This window comes from Diceros bicornis, chromosome 22 (genome assembly GCF_020826845.1).
Source record: "Diceros bicornis minor isolate mBicDic1 chromosome 22, mDicBic1.mat.cur, whole genome shotgun sequence".
Classification (NCBI taxonomy): domain Eukaryota; kingdom Metazoa; phylum Chordata; class Mammalia; order Perissodactyla; family Rhinocerotidae; genus Diceros; species Diceros bicornis.
Window position 1 is genome coordinate 39829369 of NC_080761.1, and position 25115 is coordinate 39854483.

Here is a 25115-nt window from a genome sequence, read left to right on the forward strand (position 1 = left end):
AGACCCCGTAATTTCACTTCTAGTTAATAACGCTGAAGAGATCTTGCATATAGCCACATGTACAAGGATGTTCACTACAGCACTGTTTATAATTATGAAAAATTGGAAACAACCAAAAAGCTAAAAGTCTCAATAACTTGAATTTAAAAAAAAAACTATTTTAATTAGTAGAATGTTTTACCTCATACCATAAAATCAATACTAGATGGACTGCAGGCCTAAATGTGAAGGGTTAAGCCATAAAGCTTTTAGAGGAAAACATAGGGGAACATCTTTCTGTCCATGTAGTAGGCAAAGATTTCTTAAACTAGATTTAAAGAGGACTAAATATAAACTAAAAATTGATAAACTGGACTGTATTAAAATCAAGAACTTCTGTTCATTGAAAGATACCATTAAGTGAATTAAATGGCAACTTTCAGAGTGAGAAAAGATATTTGCAGTATGTATGTCCAGCAAAGGGCTAGCATCCAAAATATGTGAAGAATTCCTATGAATAAAGAGGAAAAGGGCAGTCAACCCAGTAGAAAAATGAGCAACACACTTCAACAGATATTTGACGAAAGAACACATCCAAGTGGCCAATGCACATATGAAAAAGTGCTAAACTTGATTTATCTTCTTTTTGTAGCTTTTTTAACTGTAAGCTTACATAATTGTAGATCTTTCTTCTTTTCTAATATAAGCGTATAATGCTGTAGATGCCCATATAAGCACTGCTTTAGCACCTCACAAATTTTGAAATGTTGTGTTTTAATTTTTAAGTTCAAAGTATTTTCTAATTCCTCTTGGAATGTTCATTGAGAGAAAAAGTATAAAAGTAGGAACTTTAATTTCAAATATTTGGAGATTTTCCAGACATCCTTCTGGTATTGATTTCCAGTTTAATTGTATTGTGGTCTTAGAAGATACTTTGCATGATTCAGATCTTTTTAATTCTATTGAAAATTATTTTATGGCCCAGCATGTGGTTTTATCTTGGTGAAAATTCCATGGCACTTGAAAAGAATGTGTATCTTGCTGTTATTGGGTGGAGTGTTTTCTAAATGTCTAGTAGGTCAAGTTTTTTCAAAGTGCTTTTCAAGTATTCTATGTTTTTACTGATTTCCATCCACTTTTTGTATTGATTACTGAGAGAGGTGTGTTGAAAATCTCAGTTTAAACGTTTTCAGATTTTTAAAATACCTTGTTAGCACAGGTTTAGAATATCCTTTACCAGAGGCTTGTTTATCCCTACTCATTAGAATGACCCTTTTGGGTTGTTTGTTGAATGCCCCTGGTGTTCAACAAAGATCCTTCTCTCTAGCTGGTCAGAATTCTAATGTCTCCCAATCCTGTGTTAGCTCTGGGAATAGTTTCGTTTATAACTTCGGTTGTTCTCTGCCTACCTTGTTGAGTTTCATACTATGCATATGCCACAAAATATTTAGCCTCAGACTCAAAAGAATCCTGCAGATTTCTGTAGCTTTTTCTCTTTGTAGCTTCCTCCTCTCGGGGTGCTGTGCTTCACAAATTCCAGACATTTCAGCTTCCCAAACTCCAGTGAGGCCATCCTGTTCTCCTTGGGACCCCTCTCCCTGCATCGTGGTCTGGAGAGTTCCTCCTCGCAGAAATCGGGACTATCATTAGGGCTCTTTTTTGTTGGTTTCCGTTCTCTCAGGGGTCACAGTTCTGTGCTGCCAATTATCCAGCGTCTGAATCCAGTAGTTTCATGTAGTATGTCCAGTGAGAAGTAGATTTTGAATTGTGGTCCTCACATCAGAGTATCAGAAACACCAAAATAAGTGGCTAGTAAATCAGAGTGAGTAGAAAGCTAGTGTTCATCCTGCTCAGGGGTGCCTGGGCACTGACTCTGTAAGCCCCTCTTCCAAACACCCATTAAGATATGGTTGGTACTTAGTTTGACTGAAGAACAAGGTGGTCCCTAATGTTTATAAATACTTATTAAAAGTAGGGACTCTGTGAGTTCTTCCTAAAAAAGAACAAGCTGTAAGTATAAAATACCTCTAAAGAAGCAAGAGATAACATCTCCAACAACTGTAGCCATATGTTCTGCTGGGTATGTGATCTGAGGGCCAAGGAAAACTAAGTTGTGATGAGCTACATCTGCTTTTTCTTTGTGGGGCCATCTTGCTTCAGTATGTTGCATGTTCTTAGCTAAATAAAGCAGGAACCTAGTCTAAACTTAATCACTGTGTGTATGGGTGTATGTGTGTGCCCTTCCTATTAATCTCTAACCTACCTGAGAAGCTGCAAATATATAAGATTCCAGTTTTTAAAATTTTTATGTATGTGTATATATGTTTATATGAACAAAAAATATAAGTATGCACATCAAACTGTAAATATCAATTTTTTCAAGAAATAAACTGAGTGAGGGGAAGTAGAAACTACTTGTTTTTTACTTTATATACCTTTCTATTATTTGAATGATTATAAGAATGATATTCCTTTTATTATTGAGTATGTAACAGTTTAGAACTATTATATCTTCCTAGTAAATCTTTCCTTTGATCACTATGTAATGACCATCTTTATCTTTAGTATTGTGTTTTTTTCTGAGTGTATATTTAATTTTTTTTGTCCTCCTTTTTAAAATCGTTTCCTGCCTTAAATTTTATTACATTTTTTCATTTCTGTCTTTTTTTTGGTGAGGAAGATTGGCCCTGAGCTAACATCTGTTGCCAATTCTCCTCTTTTTGCTTGAGGAGTATTGTCCCTGAGCTAACATCCATGCCAGTCTTCCTCCATTTTTTCTGTTGGACGCTGCCACACCTTGACTTGACTAGCAGTGAGTAGGTCCACACCCAGGATCTGAACCCGCGAACCCTGGGCCACCACAGCAGAGTGTGCGAACCCACTACGCCACTGGGCCGGCCCCTCGTTTCTTTTTTTAACCTCTTCTTATTGGTAAATTTTATATTGTTTTCCATTCTTTAAATGCTTTTTCTTGAAATTATAACATACATCATTTATTTGACAAAGTCTAAAGTTCATCAGTACCACTGTTGTGCTCCAACAATACAAGGATCTCAAAATACTTGAACTCTGATCCTTTTCTTGATCTTATATCATTTTGTTGTTCAGAATTTTAGTGCTACCTTATTTCATCTCTGGCTTGGTTTAGATGTTGTCATGGCTTTACATAATAAATATTTGTTTAGTTCTATGTACACATTTACAAATGTCTGTCATCATCATTGCCGATTTTGTTTCATATGTTGCTTTTGAGTTTATTTTTTTTCTTCCTAAAATACATTCTTTAATAGTTCTTTCATTTAAGATCTATAAATAGTAAACCTTGGAATGTGGAAGATATTACTTATTTTCTTTCTGGCTTTTCTTGTTGATATGAGAAGTCTGCTGTCATTCCCAAGTTCTTTAGTTGTTAATTGACCTTTTTTCTCAATCTGGTTAATTTTAAAATTGTCTCGTTTTCTTTGGTGTCCTGCAGTTTCACTATGTTTCTAAGTGTATAGTTTTATTTACTCTTTTTGCAATTTTTGATACTCTCTTAATCTGTTAATTCATATTTTTCATCAGCTCTCAATCTTCAGTCATTGTATGTTGACTATTATCTTCCCTCTATTTTCTTAATTCTCTCCTTGAGTAATTTCTATTAGATGCTTTCTGGGCTTTCTATTCCCACACACTTTATATATCATTACTATTTTCCTTTTCTTTGTTTCTTTGTGTTATCTTTGATTTTACCAATTTTCAATAGCTTTGTCTCTGTGCTATTTAACCCATCCATTGAGTTTTAAATCAATTATTATCTTATTATTAATTTTAGTTTTATTTAACATTTCTAGATATATTATTTGTCTTTTGTTTCATAAACCTATTCTTTTTTTTTTTTTGGTGAGGAAGATTGGGCCTGAGCTAACATCTGTTGCCAACCTTCATCTTTTTGCTTGAGGAAGATCGTCCCTGAGCTAACATCTGTGCCAATCTTCTTCTATTTTGTATATGGGATGCCACCACAGCATGGCTTGAAGAGCAGTATGTAGGTCTGCGCCTGGGATCCAAACCCACAAACCCCAGGCTGCCAAAGTGGAATGCGCGAACTGAACCACTACGCCACCGGGCTGGCCCCAAACCTGTTCTTTTTAATATATGTTTATATCCTCTTTTTCTTTTTTTCCAACATTTTTAAAACTCTAATTTTATAAAAACTCATTTTGAATTGTTCTATTATCTCGATTTCCTTGTTGTGCATTCTGTTTTGGACGGGGTGATATGTAGACTGTCATTCATGGCTTTGAACTTACTCATATATTTTTTTCTTATCTGCAAACTTGACTTCTTTGAGATTTATTTTCTTTGGTGGTTTTTCTTCTATCCATTCTCTTAGTTGTGGAAGACTCTATGTAGTGGATGTTAGTGTCTGCCTGAACTTGTCAGTGTATACTGGCCATAAATCAGTTTTTACATTACTGTCGATTCTTCAGGTCTCTGCAAATGTGTATGGCTTAATTTTGAAACCAGTAATGTAGGCTTTGGATTCTGCCCTTACATGATTAACTCTGTCCTGCCCTCAGACTGGGGCAGGAACCCTTTTTTTTTTTTTTTTTGTGAGGAGATCAGCCCTGAGCTAACATCCGCCAATCCTCCTCTTTTTTTGCTGAGGAAGACGGCCCTGGGCTAACATCGGTGCCTATCTTCCTCCACTTTATATGGGACGCCGCCACAGCATGGCTTACCAAGCAGTGCGTCGGTGCGCACCCGGGATCCGAACCAGCGAACCCCGGGCCGCCGCAGCGGAGCGCGCGCACTTAACCGCTTGCGCCACCGGGCCGGCCCCCAGGAAGCCTTTTTTTAATGGAACTCCAAGCAGATAAGTTCAGATATTCAGGTTTCATTCACCAAATGTTTGTCTCCCACGTTCCTGCAGTTAGCCCAGTTTTGTCTGTCAGCCATAAAGAGTCTTGAGCATAAACTTCCATCCCACTCAGGTCTCAAGATCTGAGGTCTCCATGGGCAGTGTTTGAGCCTAGTGTCTAACCATGGTAGCTCAATTCCATTTTACTAGTAGGAGTTCTTTGTCTTTACTTGGCATCTAGAGATTTACTATCTTTGCTTTCAGTGGTATGTATTAACATTTTTTATTTTTATTTTACATAGCATATCTGTGTGGTAAAAAGTGATTGGGTAACTCAATACATGATTTTTTAAATCATATAGTCTATATTTTAAGTATGTAGCATGTTTATTTAGATAAAGTTAAAAATCACCCAAAACATTTTACTTTTCAGATCCTCATTAAAATTCAATTTTAATTGTTAGAATTTGTCAATAGTAATACATTTTTACTTTTATTTTACTGTCTAATTCATATATCTTAAATATCTTTGCTGCTTTTATTTGTTTGCTACCTTACTCCTTAACTTACACATTTAAAATAATCACTTATTGTGTTAATTTTCATAGGATGAATCTTCAAGAAGAATTGGATAAACTTAAAGTACATATATCTATTGATAAGGCAACAATACAAGAATTGAATAGATGTATGGAAGAGAAGAGAGCAGGTACATTTTCTGTGAGAATAAATATTTAATGCAGGCACTTTTTAATTATCCAGTTCTTGATGTTTTATTTTCACTTTCATCTAAGAATCTTACCTTTGTTCCCCGTTTCCACTACCTTACTCATTGATATCTTATTAATATTTTCACCTTTCATGAGAAAATCAAATAGAAAGAATACCTAAAAGTCAGCTTTATAATTTATTAAAAATTCTAAAGAGATGTTTGATAAGGAGAAAAGATATTCATTTTTTTATTAATTGATAAAGTTTTACTAGTTATGTTTATTCACAGTTTTATAGATAATATAGAGTTATTATACTCAATAACAATAATTCATTTATATTTTCATCTGACATTACATTTTTCTGGAAATCATTTAGTTCTCCTCTGTTTTCCTGGAATCAGAATCATAGAGTTAGAAGGAAACTTGGAGATCTGCAAATCTGCAACCTGCCTGACCACTAGCCTAAAAGCGTTCAGTAAGAGGGAATGTATCTGCTCCAGTTGAAAGATTATTCCTTTGTCAAAATCAAGATAACTATATTTACTATTCGACTTTAGTACCTCATTAGGAAAAAGTAAATAAGGTCAATATGAAGGATTTCTTCTTATTTAACCTCACTACAGCTTTATTGTTACCACTTTACTTTTAGATGTTGACAATTTATACTTAATAATTAACTTAATAATTTATACTTAATTCATTTATACTTAATAATTAAGTTTTCATATACCACTCATCTGACTATTGTCCCAATTACTGTTATTGTTCTAGTTGCTCTTATTTAGGTCACTGGTGACTTGTCAAGGCCAATATTTGAAACACTCTGTTTTACACCATTGATTTATATCATATTTCAAGCTTGCTCCTTCGTGGGCTTCTGAAACACTGGTTTTCCCCTGTTTACCTCCTATTTTTCTTGCCTATATCTTCTCTGTCCCTTCCACTGGAACTTCTTTCCATTAATTCCTTAGCTGGTGGGCTTCTCTAAGACTTTATCCTTGGTTTGCTTTTTTAAAATAATAACTTTATTGTTTTGGGAAAATTATACATACTTATAAATATTCAAGCAATAAGAAAGAATAAAAAGAAGAAAGCAAGGAAAAAGTCGTAATTCACAAACACTTAAAAATCAAAATTTCAATATTAAATAATTATAAAATCAAACATCTCTTAATACTTTTACAGAAACAAGCCTAGAGTGATAAATTGTGTAAAAAGAAAACCATAATATATGCTATTTTTAAAAAAGATATTTACATATTATTTTATTTGGTGGCCAACCAAGTAAAAAAAACACATGTAAAAGTAAAGGAACTCTTGAATTTTAGGTAAATATTTCATTTTATATCTAATGATATCTAATATCATTACAATATTAATTTCTATAAATTCTCTCTAACACTAAAAAGAAAGGTTCAAAAAATATTGAAGATGGAATTACTTTGTATTTTTTAAAGTATAAGTTAAAAATTAACATCTTGCCATGCGAGATGAAAAAACAATCATTTTTACAAAACATTTCATTTTGTTTCCCCCACATATTGAATTTTGTTCATTAAATTACCTCATAATTTTATTAAAGTCTGTAATTTTCTATATTACAACAATGATTTCCTCAGTTTTAGTCTAATTTCTAAATATAATGGACTCAGTACTCATCAGCTTTTTTCAAGCCATGGCCTTTCTATTCATGAATTCTTCATTTTGATTTTTTTTCTTGGTTAGCCAGATAAAATTGAAAGTATATTTTTTTCAAGAAGGAATCAAAATAGCCATATTTGTAGGAGCTTACATGTTTGAAAATATGTTTCAGCAGTCTTTATAATCAACGGATAAATTGGCTGGGTATAATTTTATTGTCACACTTTTTTCCCCTCAGCAATTTCTAGATATTACCAATTTTTAGAGTAGAGAGTTGCTAGGGAGGTGTTATTATGGAGAAGTGTCTAATTTCTCCTCACTCCTTGCTTTGGGTGTGACTTGCTTTTGCTATGTGGATGCCTGAATTTATCATGTTGCTTGATGTTCGAAAATTTAAATGGAATATGTCTTGACATACTTTGTTCTAAATCATATTTTCTTGGATTACCTGTATAATTTATTATTTGTCAATTAAGATCTTCCTGGGCCGGCCCCGTGGCTTAGCGGTTAAGTGCGTGCGCTCCGCTGCTGGCGGCCCGGGTTCGGATCCCAGGCGCGCATTGACTCATGGCTTCTCCGGCCATGCTGAGGCCGCGTCCCACATACATCAACTAGAAGGATGTGCAACTAAGACATACGACTATCTACTGGGGCTTTGGGGGGAAAAAAAAAAATTAAGATCTTCCTTCATTCCAAGGAAATGTTTTCTTATGTATTTTTCCATATTCCATTTTTTATACTCTAATTTAAGGACATCAGTTGTCTTAGTGTTAGATTATTTTTTGTTTGGCCTTCATATCTATTTTCTTCTAAATCTTTGTCTTTTTCTTTTATATTCAGTTTTTCTCAAGACTTTCCTTCATCAGTAATTCAATTTTTAGCGATATATATTCTTTCCTTTGTTCTCTCTAATATTTCTATTAAATCTACAATGATGTTTTTTAGCTCTCAATTTATTGCTTCAGCTCTTCAAAGTCCCACTTTATTTCCTTTGGATATCTTATTATCTCTTTTTTGAGCTCATATTTTATTAAATTCAGAGTTTTGGTAAATTCTTCTCTTTCTTTAAAAGTGTTTTCTTCCAGACTAGATTTTAAATCTGTATTTTGTTAAATGTTCAATTCATTCCACCTACCAGAGAGTGTTTCCTGTTGTGGAAGGGGTGATCCCAGGGATTCAAACTGTATTCTGGCTTTAGCTGTGAGTCTTACATGTGACCAGCCCTGGTGGTTCTCATCTTTCTCTACTAAGAACCTTTTCTGCTGCTCTTCATTTCTTTCTGTAGATCCAGATTTACATGTGGATTCATTTTCTTTCTTCCTGAAAGACTCCTTTTAATATTTCTTATAGTGCATGTCTGCTGATAATGAGTTCTTTCAGTTTTTATACACTTGAAAAAAAAAATCTGTATTTTATCTTCATTTTTGAAAGATATTTTTGATGAGTATAGAATTCTGCATTGATAGTTTCTTTCTTTTAGTACTTTAAAAAATTTACTCCACTATCTTCTGACTTAAGTTATTTAAAGTGAGAATTCTGCTGTCATTGTTATCTTTTTTCTACTGTATATAATGTGTCTTTTTTTTTACTTTCTGCTGTTGGGAGCAGGGACTACTCTTGGGCCTGTGTGAACTTTGGCAAATATTTCTCTAATCCTTTTGGGTGGTTCTTTCTTTGAGTTGTTTCCTCACATGCATGTGCTAATCAGTACTTATCTGAAGACTCGAGGGGGACCCTCTGTAGATCTTCAGAGCTTTCCCAGTCTCTGAGAAGATCTCTCTTCTCTGGCACTTTTCCCTGTAAACTCTAGTTTCCTTGGCCTCCCTGGACTCTGGGGTCTGTCCCTTCAATTTGGGAAGATCACCGGACTCCATTTAGGTTCTCCATTTCTGTGCTGTGGCCTGGAAGCTCTCTCTAAGCAGTAAGTTAGAGCAATCATAGTGTACACTTCATTGTTTGCCCTCTCTGAGATGACTACCTTGCATTGTCTTATGCCCAATGTCTGCAAACCATTTTTTCATATATTTTGTCTAGCTTTTATTTGTTCCATATGGAAGAGTAAATCTGGTGCCTCTATCTTACTTTTATTGTCATTGAACATGTTTTTCTTGGGTTAAAATCCCAAATCTGTATGAATAATAAGTAGTCTTTCTCCATGTACCAGATGTATATTTCTTATTTCCTGCTACCTGTTTTTCCCTGGTTATTTTTGTAAAGATTTCAAAAGTTAAGCATGTCCTTCACAAAAACTCATTACCTTTCCTTTTAATCAGTTCTACCTCCTCTAAACCTCTCACTTGAACACCTTAAGCCCCTACCACACTAAATTTCTCTTTACTGAAAATTGCAATTCATAGTGTAGTGCATCTTTAAAACAATCCCACAATATCTCTGTCAGGAGTTCAACTTGTCTGGAGAGAGCTGAGCTACCAGGTATCCAAGTAGCTGATTTAAGATAATGAGCCAAAATGAAAGAAACACTCAAGCCTCTAATCACTTACTGTATAAGCAAGCTGAAGTGGAGAAAGCACCAACTCCTCCTATTCCGTTTCCCCCCATCGAACTGCATGCCAGCTGATGATCAGATGGATCAGCACAGATATAGGGGTTGTCTCGCTGCCAAAGGAGCCCTGAACAAAAGTCTCCTGCATTTTTATTGACCTCGGTCTTGGGAGAGGGAGAAGGAGGAGGGCCAGGAGAGGAAAAGTACTGAGTGCTGAGTCAGAATGAAGAAAAGTGTCTTCAGGGTTGCTATCTCCCCCAACCACCAAATATGTTGGCAGAGGCACCTGAGGAAGGCCTCAGCCAAAGAGTCCCCAGTAAGGAGGCCTCCAAATGGAGGCCTAGTGGAGGCACTTAGACTAGGAATATAGATAATGTATAAATATGTAGTTGGCCAGGGGGACCTGTGTCCTTAACTGTAACTCTCTTCAGGGACTGTAGTCCATTGGCTATGCACCAGATCTGCTTGGAGAGGGCTGCTTTCCCACATGAAGCATGCCAGGTAAAGCATGTAATACCTATGATCAGGCCTAAAAAATCACATACAGGATTTGGCTGGGAGCAGGAATCCTTCATCTTTACTGCAAATGCATAAGTGTGTTCATAAAACCAGTGTTTATGATATTCTTCATTGAAAGCTGAAGGCTTGTTTATCAACCAAAGAATGCAACAGACAAGTAAGTGTGGGGGAGGAAGAAATTTTCCTCTACCCTTCTAGCTTCTTCTGGCTGGTTTAAGAATTAAATTGACAGGAGGCAAATTATTAGGAGAAAATCAAATTTACTATTGTACATACAGGAACCCCACATAAATTAGAGAGTCAGAGACCCCACATCCATGAAAGATTTGAACACAGAAAGGTAAAATGAGTTATTTATGCCATCTTGAGCCAAGGAATGGGATAGGGGCCTGAGGCTTCAGAGGGGATGAGAGTAATTTACAGGACCATAAAAAGAGCGGATGTTCGGTAATTAGACGTTTGCCCTGCCACACAGATTGGTCATAAAAAGTTATTTCTGGCAATAACTCTTATTATGGGAAAGGCCTCCAATCTTTAAAGGAGAGATAAAAGTTTCTCTTGAGCTAACAGGGTCTCAATTGCCTTCAGCTCAAAATAATCCACATGCCAAAGTGGCACATCTTGGGGAGGCCTGTTCTGAACCCCTTCAGTCCTGCCTTTGAAACTTCATAGAAAGTTTCACATTCCAGAAGTTGGGTTGGTAAATTGCTCCATCTCATTGAATCAGTCTCTCAGTTTATAGAATAGGTTAGTTCAGTTAAACAGTTATGTCCAGTTTTAGGAAACATTTTTGCAGGTGGGCTCCCAAAGTTGGGCCTATATTGTGTAAGAAAGCAATCAGATATTTAATAAGAGGCATTTCTATAGAAACAAAGAAAAACAAAGGTTGATGGTTCGAGCAAATTATAAACCAGTTTCTGAGTTTAGGGGGCAGCAAGTCAAGAAGATTTCTAAATGTCAGGGTCAAATCATCTTTTGCAGTTTGAAACATCTCTGATGATGTCATCAGGTTTTCAGGTAGACTTTCTAAGTGGCTTACACAGCAAGAGGCACAAAGTTTATCTAAACGTGGGCTGTTATGGTGACATCTCTTATATCAAGTTGTTCAGCTTCAGTTTGCAAGTCTTCAGGAAAAAGAGCACTTTTAGTTCTCAATGATTCCAAGTCAAAAAGGTGGGAGAAATTGTATATGTTAATTTGGAGGGCTGTAGCCAAGTATTCAAGGAAACTAGAAGAATTCAGGATCCAGTCCAGTTTACAGGTAGTAAACAAAACCTTAGAAGACAATAAACAGCACTGGAATCTAATATCCACAAAGGTGTATGATAGTTTCTATTGAAACAATTTTTCTTTCTAAAATCACCCTCATTTCTACCAAAGATAACCAAATGAAGGCTAATTTGTTTGCAAAATAAGTTCAATAAACTTGACCTGTTATTTATACAAGTGTGCAGCAAGAATAGTGACTAACCATACAGGAGGTTCTTTTAAATATGCTTTGTTGGAACTTTTCATAAGGAATCTCAGATTGAGTTTTTGAAAGACCTCTTGATCCTGGGAAAGCCAAGCCAAGGACTTGTTATCAGACTTTGCCTGCAATACCTGTAGAGGAGGTAAATTCCTCTCTTCTTGAGGTAGCCAAATTATCGAGGTTCCTGAGCCTGCCAGGAAGTGACGTTTCTAACTCACCTGGTAAGGCTGCTAGGAACCCTGTAAGCAAGGTATGAGGCTGTTTTTCTAGGAGGCTTTATTGGCTCCATAAAGTCGATCTTAGTTCCTTAAAGCTGTGTGGTCATATCTGAGTCTATGCATGTCTCTCTCAAATATGACATTCCAGTCAAAGCCTTGGTAATACAACCAGTGTTTCCAATTGTGTCCTGGTACAAGGAAAACAGATTCTTATTGAACTTATGCAAATAAATATTTTGCCATGAAAATAAGAAAGCTCACAGAGAGTTTCCAAATTCTGAAGGGATCAGGTAGGGAGAAAAAGATAAATGTGTCAGTTTTGCTTATAAAGGCATAATTTAGTGATTGCTATAGTCATAGTTAGGTTAGGAGAAAAAAAAATTTCTTATATCTGGAAAACAAAGAATTTAAAAAATAGTAATATTTCAGATAAAAATCATAAAAATTATAATCATATTTATCAGTTCATTCAGTTCTTTGCAATTAATTCATGTTGATCTTGATCTTTTTTTAGCAGTTGTATGAAGCCATCACTTTTTCCATTAGAGTTCTGTAATTTCTTACCCAGTTCAGTGGTATGATATGAAAGTTACCGGAAACCTGTGCTTGTCAAAAAGTCCTTTCTATGAATCTTCTTGAAGCATTTTTGCAAAACATCAGAGTAAAACAATAAACTGTCTATAAATGGCAAAAGACTTAACATTGTAGTGCATTTGACAAAGAAACTTGGTTATTTTTATGATATATAGCATTTTAATATAATAACTAGAATTACAAGTGATAACATTGTACCAGGGCATACCAGAATTTAAAAAATTTCATATAATATCTAGGACATTATATTAATACCATTCATGCATACAATACATCCTAAGAAAGTTTGTCATCATTTGACAATACTTCCTGTGTAATTTAACATACCAAATAAGTCTAATTAGTTTAGCATCTTTCTTTTTATGAGGAGAGAAAACAAATCTTTTGAGGTGTTCCAGAGGGTCTCTGGTTATTTCCAGGTCAAAAAGACTTCATTTAGAATTTGAATTTGGGAAGTTTGTCAAAAATATCAAAGAGGACAACACAGAAAATTATTTTGATAAAACATAGTCTTTGCTTTCCTTTTATAAACTCTTATCAGGAGCATACCAATAGTACAGGAAATCTTTGTCTTTTTTTGCAGATGAAAGGATATTAAGTTTTAGTTTTATATAAGTACATTATTGGTCTTAACACTTATTTTTAAAACCCTTGTAATAACAATTCAACTTTAGCCAGCTTAATTACACAAGGTAAAATTCTCTCTCTCTCTCTTTCCTTCCATTCTGAAACAACCAGGACAAATTTACTTTCATTTCCTTTAACAAAAACATATCTCCATACCTCACACCATTTTTTTCCCTCACTGTGGCACAAAACTTGTTTATTGATAGACCTGAATATCTTTAGTTTCTCTGTAAAAGGAAGCCAAAAGTAGATAGACCTGTGTTCAGTCATTAATGTTTCAGTATTTTATCTTATTTAGAAATGATCTATCTATACAAGGAATTTCTATCATTTAACTTAACTTAGCAAAACTCTAAAGTTTCAAGTTATCAAAAAGATTTTGGAAGCTGTCTTTAAATACATATTGCATAAAACATAATTATTGCTAAAAGGTTCACCTAAAAACCTTTTATCTTACTTACATTTATTTAATCTACTTGTTTCCAATAATTATGTTTAGATTACCCACAAAAATTTTGTGAGATATTAGACAAAGTCAGCCATCATTCTAAGTTTTTTTTTTTCTTTCACTGACAAATTTTGTAACACAGGTAACGTGAACTATTCTGACTAATAAACCCAGGTAGAATAAAGGTTGTATGTCTGCATTATGTTCATTGTTGATAACTCTAAAGACATGCCTATTTTAATGAATCCAACAAACTTAAACTAGCTTTACCGTGAACCTGAAAAGTGCTTGGATTAGTTTTCATTATATTTCTGAGAACTTTAAGAATGTTTAATTTATAAGTGCTTAATTTTAAGCCAATTAAATAGAGCTCTTTTACAAATTCATTTTGGCAATACCACCTGGAGGTTGAAAAATATCACACACACACACACATATATATATATATATATATATCTATATATATATATATATATATATATATAAAACATACATTCATAGACATACATAGACACATAGACAGATGTAAGCAGAGTTCTTAAATAGCTTTTGTTTTAAAATTTTAGCCACAAGATGGGTATAATAATGTAAAACTCATTAGTTAATAAAAGAACAGTTGGATCAAAACTGTGTTTCTGGCAGATGGAATAAATTAAGGTTTCCTGCTTAGATGGCTAAAGCTTTTTCTACTAATATTTGTGGTGAAAACACTTAAGATTTGTATTTTTTCTTGACAAGTAATCTTCTGGAAGCTGTGGGCTAGATTTTTGGCAAGAGTTCTTCTATAGCTGTTTGTATTTTTAAAAGGCCTGCTCTTCCTTTTTTTTTCCCCTTCAGTCTTAGGAATTGGGGATGGTCTAGATAAGAGTTCCCAGAGAGGTTACAAGCCTTTTGTGATAAATAGGAGAGGTTTGGAGGTTGGTGAAAAAGAATGGGTGGAGTCTGAACTGCCTTTAGAGCTGCATTTCTGGTCTTGCAAAGATTTTTAAGATAAGAACAGTTGCTCTCAATTCTTCAGAAATTGGGTTGTAACTTAAACGACATTGTAGGTTGATTTACCCATCCAACTACATCATCCCTAATTTGCTTCTTTCCCTCTGGGTACATAGTTTTATGTAGCTGAGGGAAGAAAGCCTAAAAAAATTCCTATCAGGCTCTGAATATCACTTTCCAATTTCTGACCAACCTTTGACCATAAAGCTATTTAAAAAAATTCTCTTAAATATTTTGCCAATTTTTAGCTGGGACAAGCAGTAAATATTTCTAGCAGTATTAAACAACTCCATGGACCCAAGAGACATCCTCAAAGGCTATTACCTTCCCAAGATCCAGAGTCACTCCTAAAGATAGCCAAAAGAAAGACCTACAGCCTGCATGTCCCAGGCAGACAGAAAGCCAAGCCAAGCCCTTAGAACACAAAATGAGATAAGCAAGAAGGCAGTAACTATCCCTGGGAGAGAAAGGGTCAATAACCCCTGGATCTGGATTTGGAAAGGAAGGGACAATGTGAAATTTTATTTTCCTCCCTTAGCTGGGCACTACAGAATGGCCACTGATCTTTTAATTCTTTTCTACATTTGGTAGGATCTTCTGAAAGTGGAGTAAAAAAGTCTTTATAATTCAAAAGATCTGATGCTGTCCAGGAGACACTAATTCCCTGGGAGGGGGTTCTAGGATATATCTGCAAAGCATGTTGCATAGAAAGGCCTAAAGCTGGCAGAGCCTGATTATAGAGTCCAGTAATGCAAGCCCTACTGCATGTCCCAGGTGCTTCTGCTAAATTCATTTTCTGGCTTTCACTATTTACATGAGTAACCTGTATACTCTTAGAGATTAGGCTGGAGTGCTGTCTGTAAATCTTGTAGGAAAAAGGGAAGTTAAAACAGGCAGATGGGGCCAGATTTTAAGAAGAGGATTTTATGTTGGATTTTTAAGTCTTATTTTCTGTTCTTTTATCTTGTTAGGGAGTCCCTAAGTCTAGCTATTGTATTATTTTTTTTCTTAAATGCCAGACAATTATATTTCCAAAGTCCTCATTGTTTATAATATCTGCAGATATCTGAGGGAAAATAGGAAGGGGTCTGATTGCATTTTGATTTTTGTTTTAATTTTTGTCCTTCCATCTTACTGAGTCTCAGTGGCTAGCTGTTATACCAATATGAGAGCTCTCTAAAAATTTTTTCCAATTTAGAAGTTTTTCCAATTCAATGGGTCCATTGTCTGGTTATTGATGAGTAGGATCTTAATAGTGAGTCGAACCAATAAGTCTTTTTATGGCTTAACCAAGGACACAAGAGGTGTTCTACAAGAGAGTGAAAACAAATGCAGCCCTCACAAGATCCAGAGAGTTCACTCCCAGAGTTAGCCTAAGACCCTTGAGGGGCCTTTTTTTTTGAATAGCTATTCCAAAACACAGGAAAGCACATGCTTCCCCCCTTTTTGACCAGAATAGGTTTAGATTTCCTAAGCTCAGATCCATACATCGCCTATTCAGCTACCTGCCAGATGCATATGCATCCTCTAGCTGGCAGAGACCAGAAAACAGTGACCCTCTCTGGGAGGAAAAGTACTCTAGAGTACTTTAGCAAAGTACTCTATCAAATTTATCAGGGTCGCTTAAGCCTAAGAAATTAGTTCCACAAATATTTTCTCCTGCTAATCTAAATTTAGGCAAGAGAAAAAAAGACTGTTACAACTCTCACTTCCAATAGACCCTGCAGCAGGCAGACATCCGGGAGACTGACGGGACAAGAACTGTTATCTTCTGCTGATGCTTCTGAGATGTCCTGGATCTCTCACTGCAGCAGTCTCAGAGGGATCAGAGTCCAGCCAGGGAACTTCATCCTGCTGACTATGCCAACTGTCGGGGAGGAGGAAATTTTGGTCTACCCTTCTGGGTTCTTCTGGCTGGTTTAAGAATTAAATTGACATGAAACAGATTAACAGAAGAAAATCAAATTTAATTTTATACATACAGGAACTGCGCGTATATGAGAGAGTCACGGAGCTCACATACATGAGAGGTTCAAAGACAGAAAGATAAAATGAATTATTTATGCCATCTTGAGCCAAGAAGAGCCAAGATGGGGGCCTGAGGCTTCAGAGGGGAAGAGGGTAATTCACAGGATGATAAAAAATGCAGATGTTCAGTAATTAGATATTTGCCCTGCCATACAGATAGGTCATAAAAAGTTATTTCTGGCAATAACTCTTATTATGGGCAAGGGCCCTAATTTAAATTCTTAAATTCTTAAAAGTTTCTCTTGAGCAGGGTCTTGATTGGCTTCAGCTCAAAATAAGCCACATGCCAAAGTGGCACATCTTGGGGAAGCCTGTTCTGAAACTCTTTATAAGCAGACATGAAAACTCATCCACAAACAACAGCAAACCTTTATTTATTGCATGTAGGTCTGTGGGTTGGCTAAAGCAGGTCATCTGATACAGCACTGTCTCAGGCTGCAAGTTGAGTTAACCTCTGCTCCATGTGTCTGATTCTTGGCCACAAAGAGACAACCATGCAGAGCCTGTTAGGCCTAGATTTGGAACTGGCACATTGTAACTTCCGCCCACATTTCTTTGGTTAAAGTAAGTCATTTTATTAAATATGGCTAGCAACAATCAATACTATCAATATGAATTTCTGTGCAGGATTGGGGAAGCATATCAGAGGTTTTTAGGCCCTCACTCATAATCTTTCTAGACGTCCTTTTGTCTAGCTGAAAGGATCTACTAAGCATCACGTTATTCCTTTCCAAGATTATTGGGAACAGGCGTGACAACCAAACCCAGAGGCCATGTCTTAATGTCGGTGTCTTGGATTTGGCCTTTATCCTGCCAATGATTCAGTGGCTGCTCCTTTGATATGGTGAGAAACACTTTGATTTTCCAACCCTGAAAGTACTGGAACGCATGCACTTCTATATGCCTATGGCCACTTCCTTTCTGAGCTCACTTTTTTCCTGTGGTACCTAGTCAAGTGCAGCCAGCAACAGTCAACTCACAAATATCAGCATTCTGCATTGAAACTTCCTCACTCAATGTTATAAATTCATTAGCTGCATTTTTTGTCTTCAATGTTATGTCAGATGGCAGTTTGCCAGTGTTTGCCACTACATAACATGGGTCACCATTTTCTCAGCCTCGAGTAATGTATTTTTTCTCCACTCACCACCCAGTCCCCAAATCAATGTCACATAATTTATTATAGCAGCATCCCACTTATAGTTATCAATTTCTGTATCCGGCAGCTTTTACTACGAATAAACAACCACAAAATCTCAATGGCATGCAATAATATACATTTATTTCTTGCTTCTGGTGTCTGTAGATCAACTAGGGCAGATGTGCTTCAGGCTGCATATTGGGTTCACACTGTTCCACATGTCTCAATCTTGAGGCCCAGGTTGAAGTGGGTAGTGACTACCTGGGCATGTTCTTTTCAAAGCAGATATTGGAAACTTCCAAAGGGAGAGCAGAAGCACACTGAAGTTGTAGGCTTATAACAGGCACATACTCACTTATACCCACATTCCTTTAGTCAAAGCAACTCATGTGGCCAAGCTCAAGGTCAACGGAGCAGAGATCTGTACTCTTCCTGTGAAGGTAGAGGAGAGAATAAGCATTTGCTGAGTAATAAACTACTGTAGTATGATAGAAAAGTGTAAACCAATGAAAGAAAGTATGCTAGGGCTATTAGTATATGTTGCAAATATATGGCTTTCTAGGTGGTCTGGCTCAATCCAGGAAATAAAGCATCTAGGATGGAATAAATGGATTACAAATTTCAGATTGTCCTTAATAAATATTACTTAAAAAAAAAAACCACACTGGTACTTTCATAATAGCTGGGTAGCATACAAATTCAATTTAGAATTTCTGGCAAGTGTCTCAAGTTTACTTACTGTTAAGACAAGATTGTGGGCAGATGCATGCCAAAAAGAACCTGACTGAAAAATCAGGCCTTGAGATATGGTCTTCCTACTTTAACTCATGGGTGAGTCCAGGGAAAACTTTCAAACACATTCAGTTTTTTTCAAATGAAGCCAAAAATTCTTCAAAAGAAATAAAAGTGTCAAAATATCATTTACTTCTTAGAATAATTAACATTAAGTAATTCTTTATGGCTATAATTTAATTACACAGTCATTAATATATTGAGGCTATACTTAAGCACCTAAAAATTTAAAGAGGATAAACAAGAAGTTTGTAAACCCTTGCAATACATTTTATAACGAAGGGGAAGGTCAGAATGCAATTTTGTTTTATACTGCTTATAATTGCTATCTGATCTAGCATAAGAGCGTTCCTTCTGGCTCTGTTCTTGGTATGTTAACATGCAGGATTTTGATCTCATATTACTCGCTTATATAGTGACTTCCTACTGATACAGGATGGAGACTAGATTCCTTTATTCCACTGTAATCTAGCCCTTGCCTACCTCTTTAGCCTTATCTTTCATATGTTTAGCCTTATTTTTCCATCCTGGAATGGAAAAATCAGCAAAATAAAACCCCAAATGTGCTTTACCATTGAATACTTTTGGACAGTTATATGTAGTGCTCTCTTGCTTTCCTTGTCAGTTCCATCTGGAAAAGACCTACTCATCTTTAGTGACTGGATTGACCTCCTATTGGATGCCTTTGTAGGGGAGGAAAAAATAATTTTCCTTCTACCTTTCTAAATTCTTGGCTGGGGCCTCTGTCACAAAGGACAGATAACAGGAGAAAAACAAACAAGTTTATTAGCATGTATATCTCATGTATACATGGGAGATACCCAGGGAAATGGGTACCCCAAGGAGGTAGCTTAGAATTTGGGTTTAATTACCATCTTCAGCTGAAACAGAAAAAGAAGGATGTGGAGGAGGTCACTTATGGGAAGGTGACCAGGAAAATGTAGGATAAAAAAGAGTATGGTTTATTATGCTGATTTAACTCAGTGCCTTCTCCATTAATAGGAGTTTCTTATGTTTTAGGCATCCCTCTATTCCTGGTACAGAGAGGGAGGTACACTTACAAATGGAGATTTACTTTGTAAATATAAATTACCCCTACAGAAGGGTAACTTCTCTGTTTACAGAGCTTTTCTTATGTGTGCTGTTTCTAAAAATCATATGCTCAAAATAATCTTTATGCCAAAGAGGCATATTTTGGGGTGGCGTATTCTGCTCTCCTATACCTTTATCTGCTTTCGCTTTTGTGTCCTCAGTGTATTCTATATACATTGTACATATAAAATGTATACTGTTAGTGAGAAAAAAAATTTTCCTCTACCCTTCTGTTCTTCTGCCTGGTCTAAGAATTAAATTGACATGAGACAGCTTAACAGGAGAAAATCACATTTAATTTCATACATACAGGGCTCCATAAGAATATAAGGCCCAAAGACAGTCAGGCAGTTGAGGCTTATATGCCTGTTCTGAGCAAAGGAGAAGGGGTTAGGGGTCTGGGACTTCAAAGGGAAGAAAGACATTTCATAGGAAGATGAAAAGAGCAAATGTTTGGTAAACAAATCTTTCTGGGCTATGCAGAAACAATGGGACACAGAGAGGAATTTTAACAAACAGACTGCTAGGGTTCCTCCTTGTCGACCACACCTAGTTCATATTATACTGTAGTTACCTATGGTGATAGTTCTCTTCCTGGAATACGTCATCTATTTAAATTCTTTTAGGCAGTTAAGGGGGAGATAAAAATAAAAACTTCCTAAGTCTTTTGTGTCTTAAAAATAATCAGCCTAAAATAATCTTCATGTCAAAGAGACACATTTTGGGGTGGCAAATTTTGCTCCCCTACAATTCTGTATGTGTGTGTGTGTGTAATCTTTTGGTTGCTGCTATTATGCTTAAGGTCATACTTCCCTGTAGTTGCTATTATTGATGCAAAATAACCAATAACCATTCTATAGATAAGAGAGATAAGATGAGTTTTACTTGAGCCAGGGTGAGGATTATAACCCAAGAAGGTCTTTTCCAGAAAGGAAGAAAGCATTCCAGGGAGACATGGTTTTCAGTACACTCTTATACCTTTTTAGAACAAAGAACATACATTAAACATGCCCAGGATACATATACATCAAAGTTTGAAAGAGGTATTCAGTTGCAAATTAGCAGGTCAACATGACTGACATCCCGAGAGAGAGTAATATGGTTGTTACCAATAAGGTATTACCCTAGGAGGGGAAGTATGTATTCTTAAGAGAGTGCATTCTTTTTTTTTTTTTTTTTTTGTGAGGAAGACTGGGGGCTCTGCACTAACATCCATTGCCAATCCTCCTCTTTTTGCTGAGGAACATTAGCCCTGAGCTGACACCTGTGCCCATCTTCCTCTATTTTATGTGGGACACCTGCCACAGCATGGCTTGATGAGTGGTCCATAGGTCCACACCTGGGATCCAAACCTGCAAACTCTGGGCCGCTGAAGTGGAGCACGCAAACTTAACCACTACCCCACCGGGCTGGCCCCAAGAGAGTGCATTGTTTACTTTAGTGGTTAAAGCAGATGTACAATGTATGTTTGATAGGCCATAAGTCAGGCTTCTTTAATTTAAGCCAATCAGTTTTGAACCCGAATAGTTACCCCATACACCTCAATATGTGAAAATCTCTTGTCACTATAAAAAAAAAAGAAATATAAAATAACTAATGAAAAAAGATTGAAAACAGGAATTTTAAGATTAAGAAATAATTTTTAAAAGAAGCAAAAGGATTAATATTAGGAATATGGGGAAATATTAAAATCAGTTGAAACAAAATTAAATTAAGTGAAACAAATATTTGGTAACATGAAATATACATGAAACCAGAAACACAAATTAGAATGTTAAATTTCACAAAGCTAATTTATTTACATGTAAAAATAATAATTAAAATGTAATAAAATGCTTGAACATAGAAAATAAACTGTTTAAAATATTTTAAAATTATGAGTTGAAGGAATAGCATAAAAGTAACAAGAGGATGTTACACATGGCTTCCTAGCTAGTTCGAGGAATTAAAGATAGCATATTCAAAATCTCCCTAACCCACCCACATGAATTAACAGAATAGAGGACCCTTGATTAAAGACATTTTATTTTTAAGGCAAAGAAGCCTATTTATTGAGTATAGTTGATAATCAAGAAGATGCAAAAAAAAACCCTTTGTATCCTCCTGTTCTCCCACCTCTCTTTGTAGAAACCTCCTTCTCAGAATAGTTGTGGCTTGTGACAAAAATGGCTTACTTCTCTTTCAAAGTTATCTGATTACGTGGATTCCTCTCAAGGCTCCTGTCCACGTAAAGTCAAAGGGGATGGGTTGAGTTTCAAGAAAGATATACTAAGCACTACAGTCACATCCAATGACTGAGATTCTCTCCTATCCATCAGAAACAAGATTTATTTCTTGCTCTTTCAGTTTATCCATCGGAAATGGGACTTTACTTTTCATTAGTTTAAGGTTACTTCTCAGAGAAGATGGGTTCTAAGTATGGTTGGCTGATCTGCTTTTATCTTGCCTAAGGAGACAACGTTTAATTAACACACAAAAAATTTTTTCATGGCAGGTCTTGCTGAATATTACATATTTATTTCACTTTATTTATCCAAAACAATATTATGAGTTTTTACTCACAACTCTTCCGATACCAAATGTGTAAATTTTTTTCCTCCACCTGACAACCAGTTTTCCGATATTCTGGACACCAACTTGGTATCCTACAATTCAATTCAATTCAGTTCTGACACTAACAACCCAGAGTTAGCACAGACTCCACAGGCTAAGGGCTCAGTCTCACAGGACTGCACCCATTTCAGATGCTAGTCACAAGTCCCAGGTTGCCACCTGTACCACTGACCAACTGGCTATAAATTGCATATTCCCACAACCCCCTCCTCAGGTTCAGACTATTTGCTAGAAAGGCTCGCAGAACTCAGGAAAGCACTTTACTTACTATTATTAATTTATTATAAAGGGTATGACTCAAGAACAGCCAAATGGAAGAGATGCCTTGGAAGTACAGGGGAAAGGACGTGGAGCCTCCATGCCCTCTCCAGGGTATCACCTTCCCAGCACCTTGATATGTTCGCCAGTCTGGAAGCTCTCTGAACCCCACTGTTTAGGGGTTTTTATAGAGGCTTCATTACATAGGCATGGTTGACTAAATCATTGGCCATTGGTGATTGAACTCAATCTCCAGCTCCTCTCCCTTCCCTGGAGGTCCAGACGGCAGGGCTGAATGTTCCCACCCTCTAAACACATGGGTGGTTTCTCTGACAACCAGCCCCAATCCTGAAGCTATCTAGGGGCCCACCAAGAGTCACCTTCTTAGTATAAACTCAGGTGTTGTTGAAAGGGGCTTGTTATGAATAACAAAAGATATTCCTCTCACCCCTATCACTCAGGAAATTCCAAGGGTTTTAGAAGCTCTGTGTTGGGATCCAGGAACAAAGACCAAATACATGTTTGTCATTGTATGGCAAGTATCTTCTAAAGTAAAACCTACTCATTATGCCTCTTATTTTACTTTTTCTAAAAGTGAAATAAAAATAGTGATATTCTTTAGGAAATTGCCAAAACACAAGTTGATACCTATTCCTCTTTCCTTATCTCCCAGGTTAATATAATCACAAACAGACCTTTAAGAAAGTTTCTGCAGGAAGCATCACATTAAGATCAATAAAAAATACATTGTAGGAGAGGAAAAATAATTTTCTTTCTACGCTTCTGACTTCTTAGCTTAAACCCCTGTAATAAAAGACAGATTAACAAGAGAAAAACAGAAGTTTATTAACATGTATACCTCATGTGCACATGGGAGATACCCAGGGAACAATGAGTAACTCAAAGAGGTGGCTTTAGAATTCAGGATTACATACCATTTTAATAGGGAAAGGGGAGGAGGGATGTAGGCCTGTTAGGGGAGAGTAGATGATTTTAGGACAGATGAATGGGCCCATGGAAGAATAGTGAGAGGAATGATGGCTTGTGATCAAGTTTGTCTGGGTGTATTGTGGACTTCTAGTCTCCTCTCCTATGATAAGAGTTAATTTTCCCTGGTTGATGAAACTTTAGTTGCAGGGATAATGACAATTGAGTTCCTTTTGGAGGTTCTTGAGTTAGATAAGGGGAGTTCAGAGAAAGCTCCTCCTTGCATGTGCTGTTTTTCAAGTACCTATGGATCAAAATAATCAATACACCAAAGTGGTGTATTTTGGGATGGCATATTCTGCAACCCTTCATAATGGTAATAGATTTTTTAAAAATGATTTGTTAAAATAGCTAAAAGAGAGAATCTAAAAGGAGGAGAAAAAAATTGCAGAAGAATTTAATTTGTTAATGTAATCCAAGAGAATTAAGAGAAAAGAAAAAAAATAGAAGATAGAATAAAATGTTTAAAGAACTAGGAATAAGCAAAGCTAAAAGTTGGAAAAAAAAAGAAAAAGTGGAGAGAGAAGAAACTCCTGAGAAAGAATATAATGAATTTTTATAGTAGTAAAAATAAAAGTAAAGCATTTAAAACTAAAATATTAAAAATAAACCTCTAGTAGGGTGAAGCATGTGCTCACACATCCACCATAGGACAAAGATAGAACTGTATATTTCTAACTAGGTCCTTTTGGTTCATTTCCCAAATCCTAAGATCCTTGAAGGGGGAGAGAATCAAGGGGCAGAGAGTTGGGTCCTTGTTCATCTCCATGGCCTGGTTCATTTCCCAAATCCTAAGATCCTTGAAGGGGAAGAGAATCAAGGGGCAGAGAGTTGAGTCCTTGTTCATCTCCATGGCCTGGGCCGAGCTACTCTAGTATTCTTTATAAAACCTGTGAAGGTGAGAAACAAAGTTTTCAGCAGAAAACCACAAGTGAACATGGTCAGCCAGTCCACCAGTGGACCTTGCACACACCCAGGAGCACAAAAGGAGCAATCAAGTTCATTTTTAAATCAGTCTTCAGCATTTATTTTATTGGAGTTATTTGGATATTTTTAGTACTCTGTGCTCTTTGTGTATAGAACTATTTTCTTATTTTTAAGAGTAAATATTTCACTTAGAACTATAGCAGATATTTAAATGACTAGAACAGATGAATTGTATTTGCATATTATTTCTATATTGCTGAAAGAGTGTTGTAAATGAATTCAGCACCGTGGCGTTAGGGGACTAGAAAAAGAAACTTGGGAACCAATAGATTATTATCAAGGAAAGGTACATATTCCCCAGGTGGCAAATTCTACCTATTCTAGCTTTTATTATCCTTAGGATAGTGTTCTATTTATTTCATGAGTACAGAAGTTTTAATTGGATATGTCATGTTTCAAAGACAAAAGAAATGCCTAATTCACTCTAACAAACTTGTTAGTCACTGTTTATACCAAGAGGATTTCTACTCTACAGAGAATAATATTGTTTTCTTTTTCCTTTGTTGATAAATCAAAGTTTTACACTGACCTACAGCAGCCAAGCATACTTTAAAGCAAAATCATCTCAGTCTAACACAGATATGTATCCTTTTAGCTTTATGTATTCTTTTTTGCCCCCTTTTTGATTCTTTGAGAAATGTTGTATCCCAAAAATAATTCAGTAAGAA

At 36.0% G+C, this 25115-nt stretch overlaps 1 protein-coding gene across 7 annotated transcripts in view; it reads left to right on the forward strand.

The window, feature by feature from the left end:
• Nucleotides 1-25115, forward strand: part of CNTLN (centlein) — a 330124-nt gene that overhangs the window by 188516 nt on the left and 116493 nt on the right. For all 7 annotated transcript variants that reach the window (XM_058565850.1, XM_058565854.1, XM_058565855.1 and 4 more), the window contains one exon: nt 5431-5531. In XM_058565850.1, the coding sequence (XP_058421833.1) occupies nt 5431-5531 (101 nt within the window). The remainder of the gene's footprint in view (nt 1-5430; nt 5532-25115) is intronic.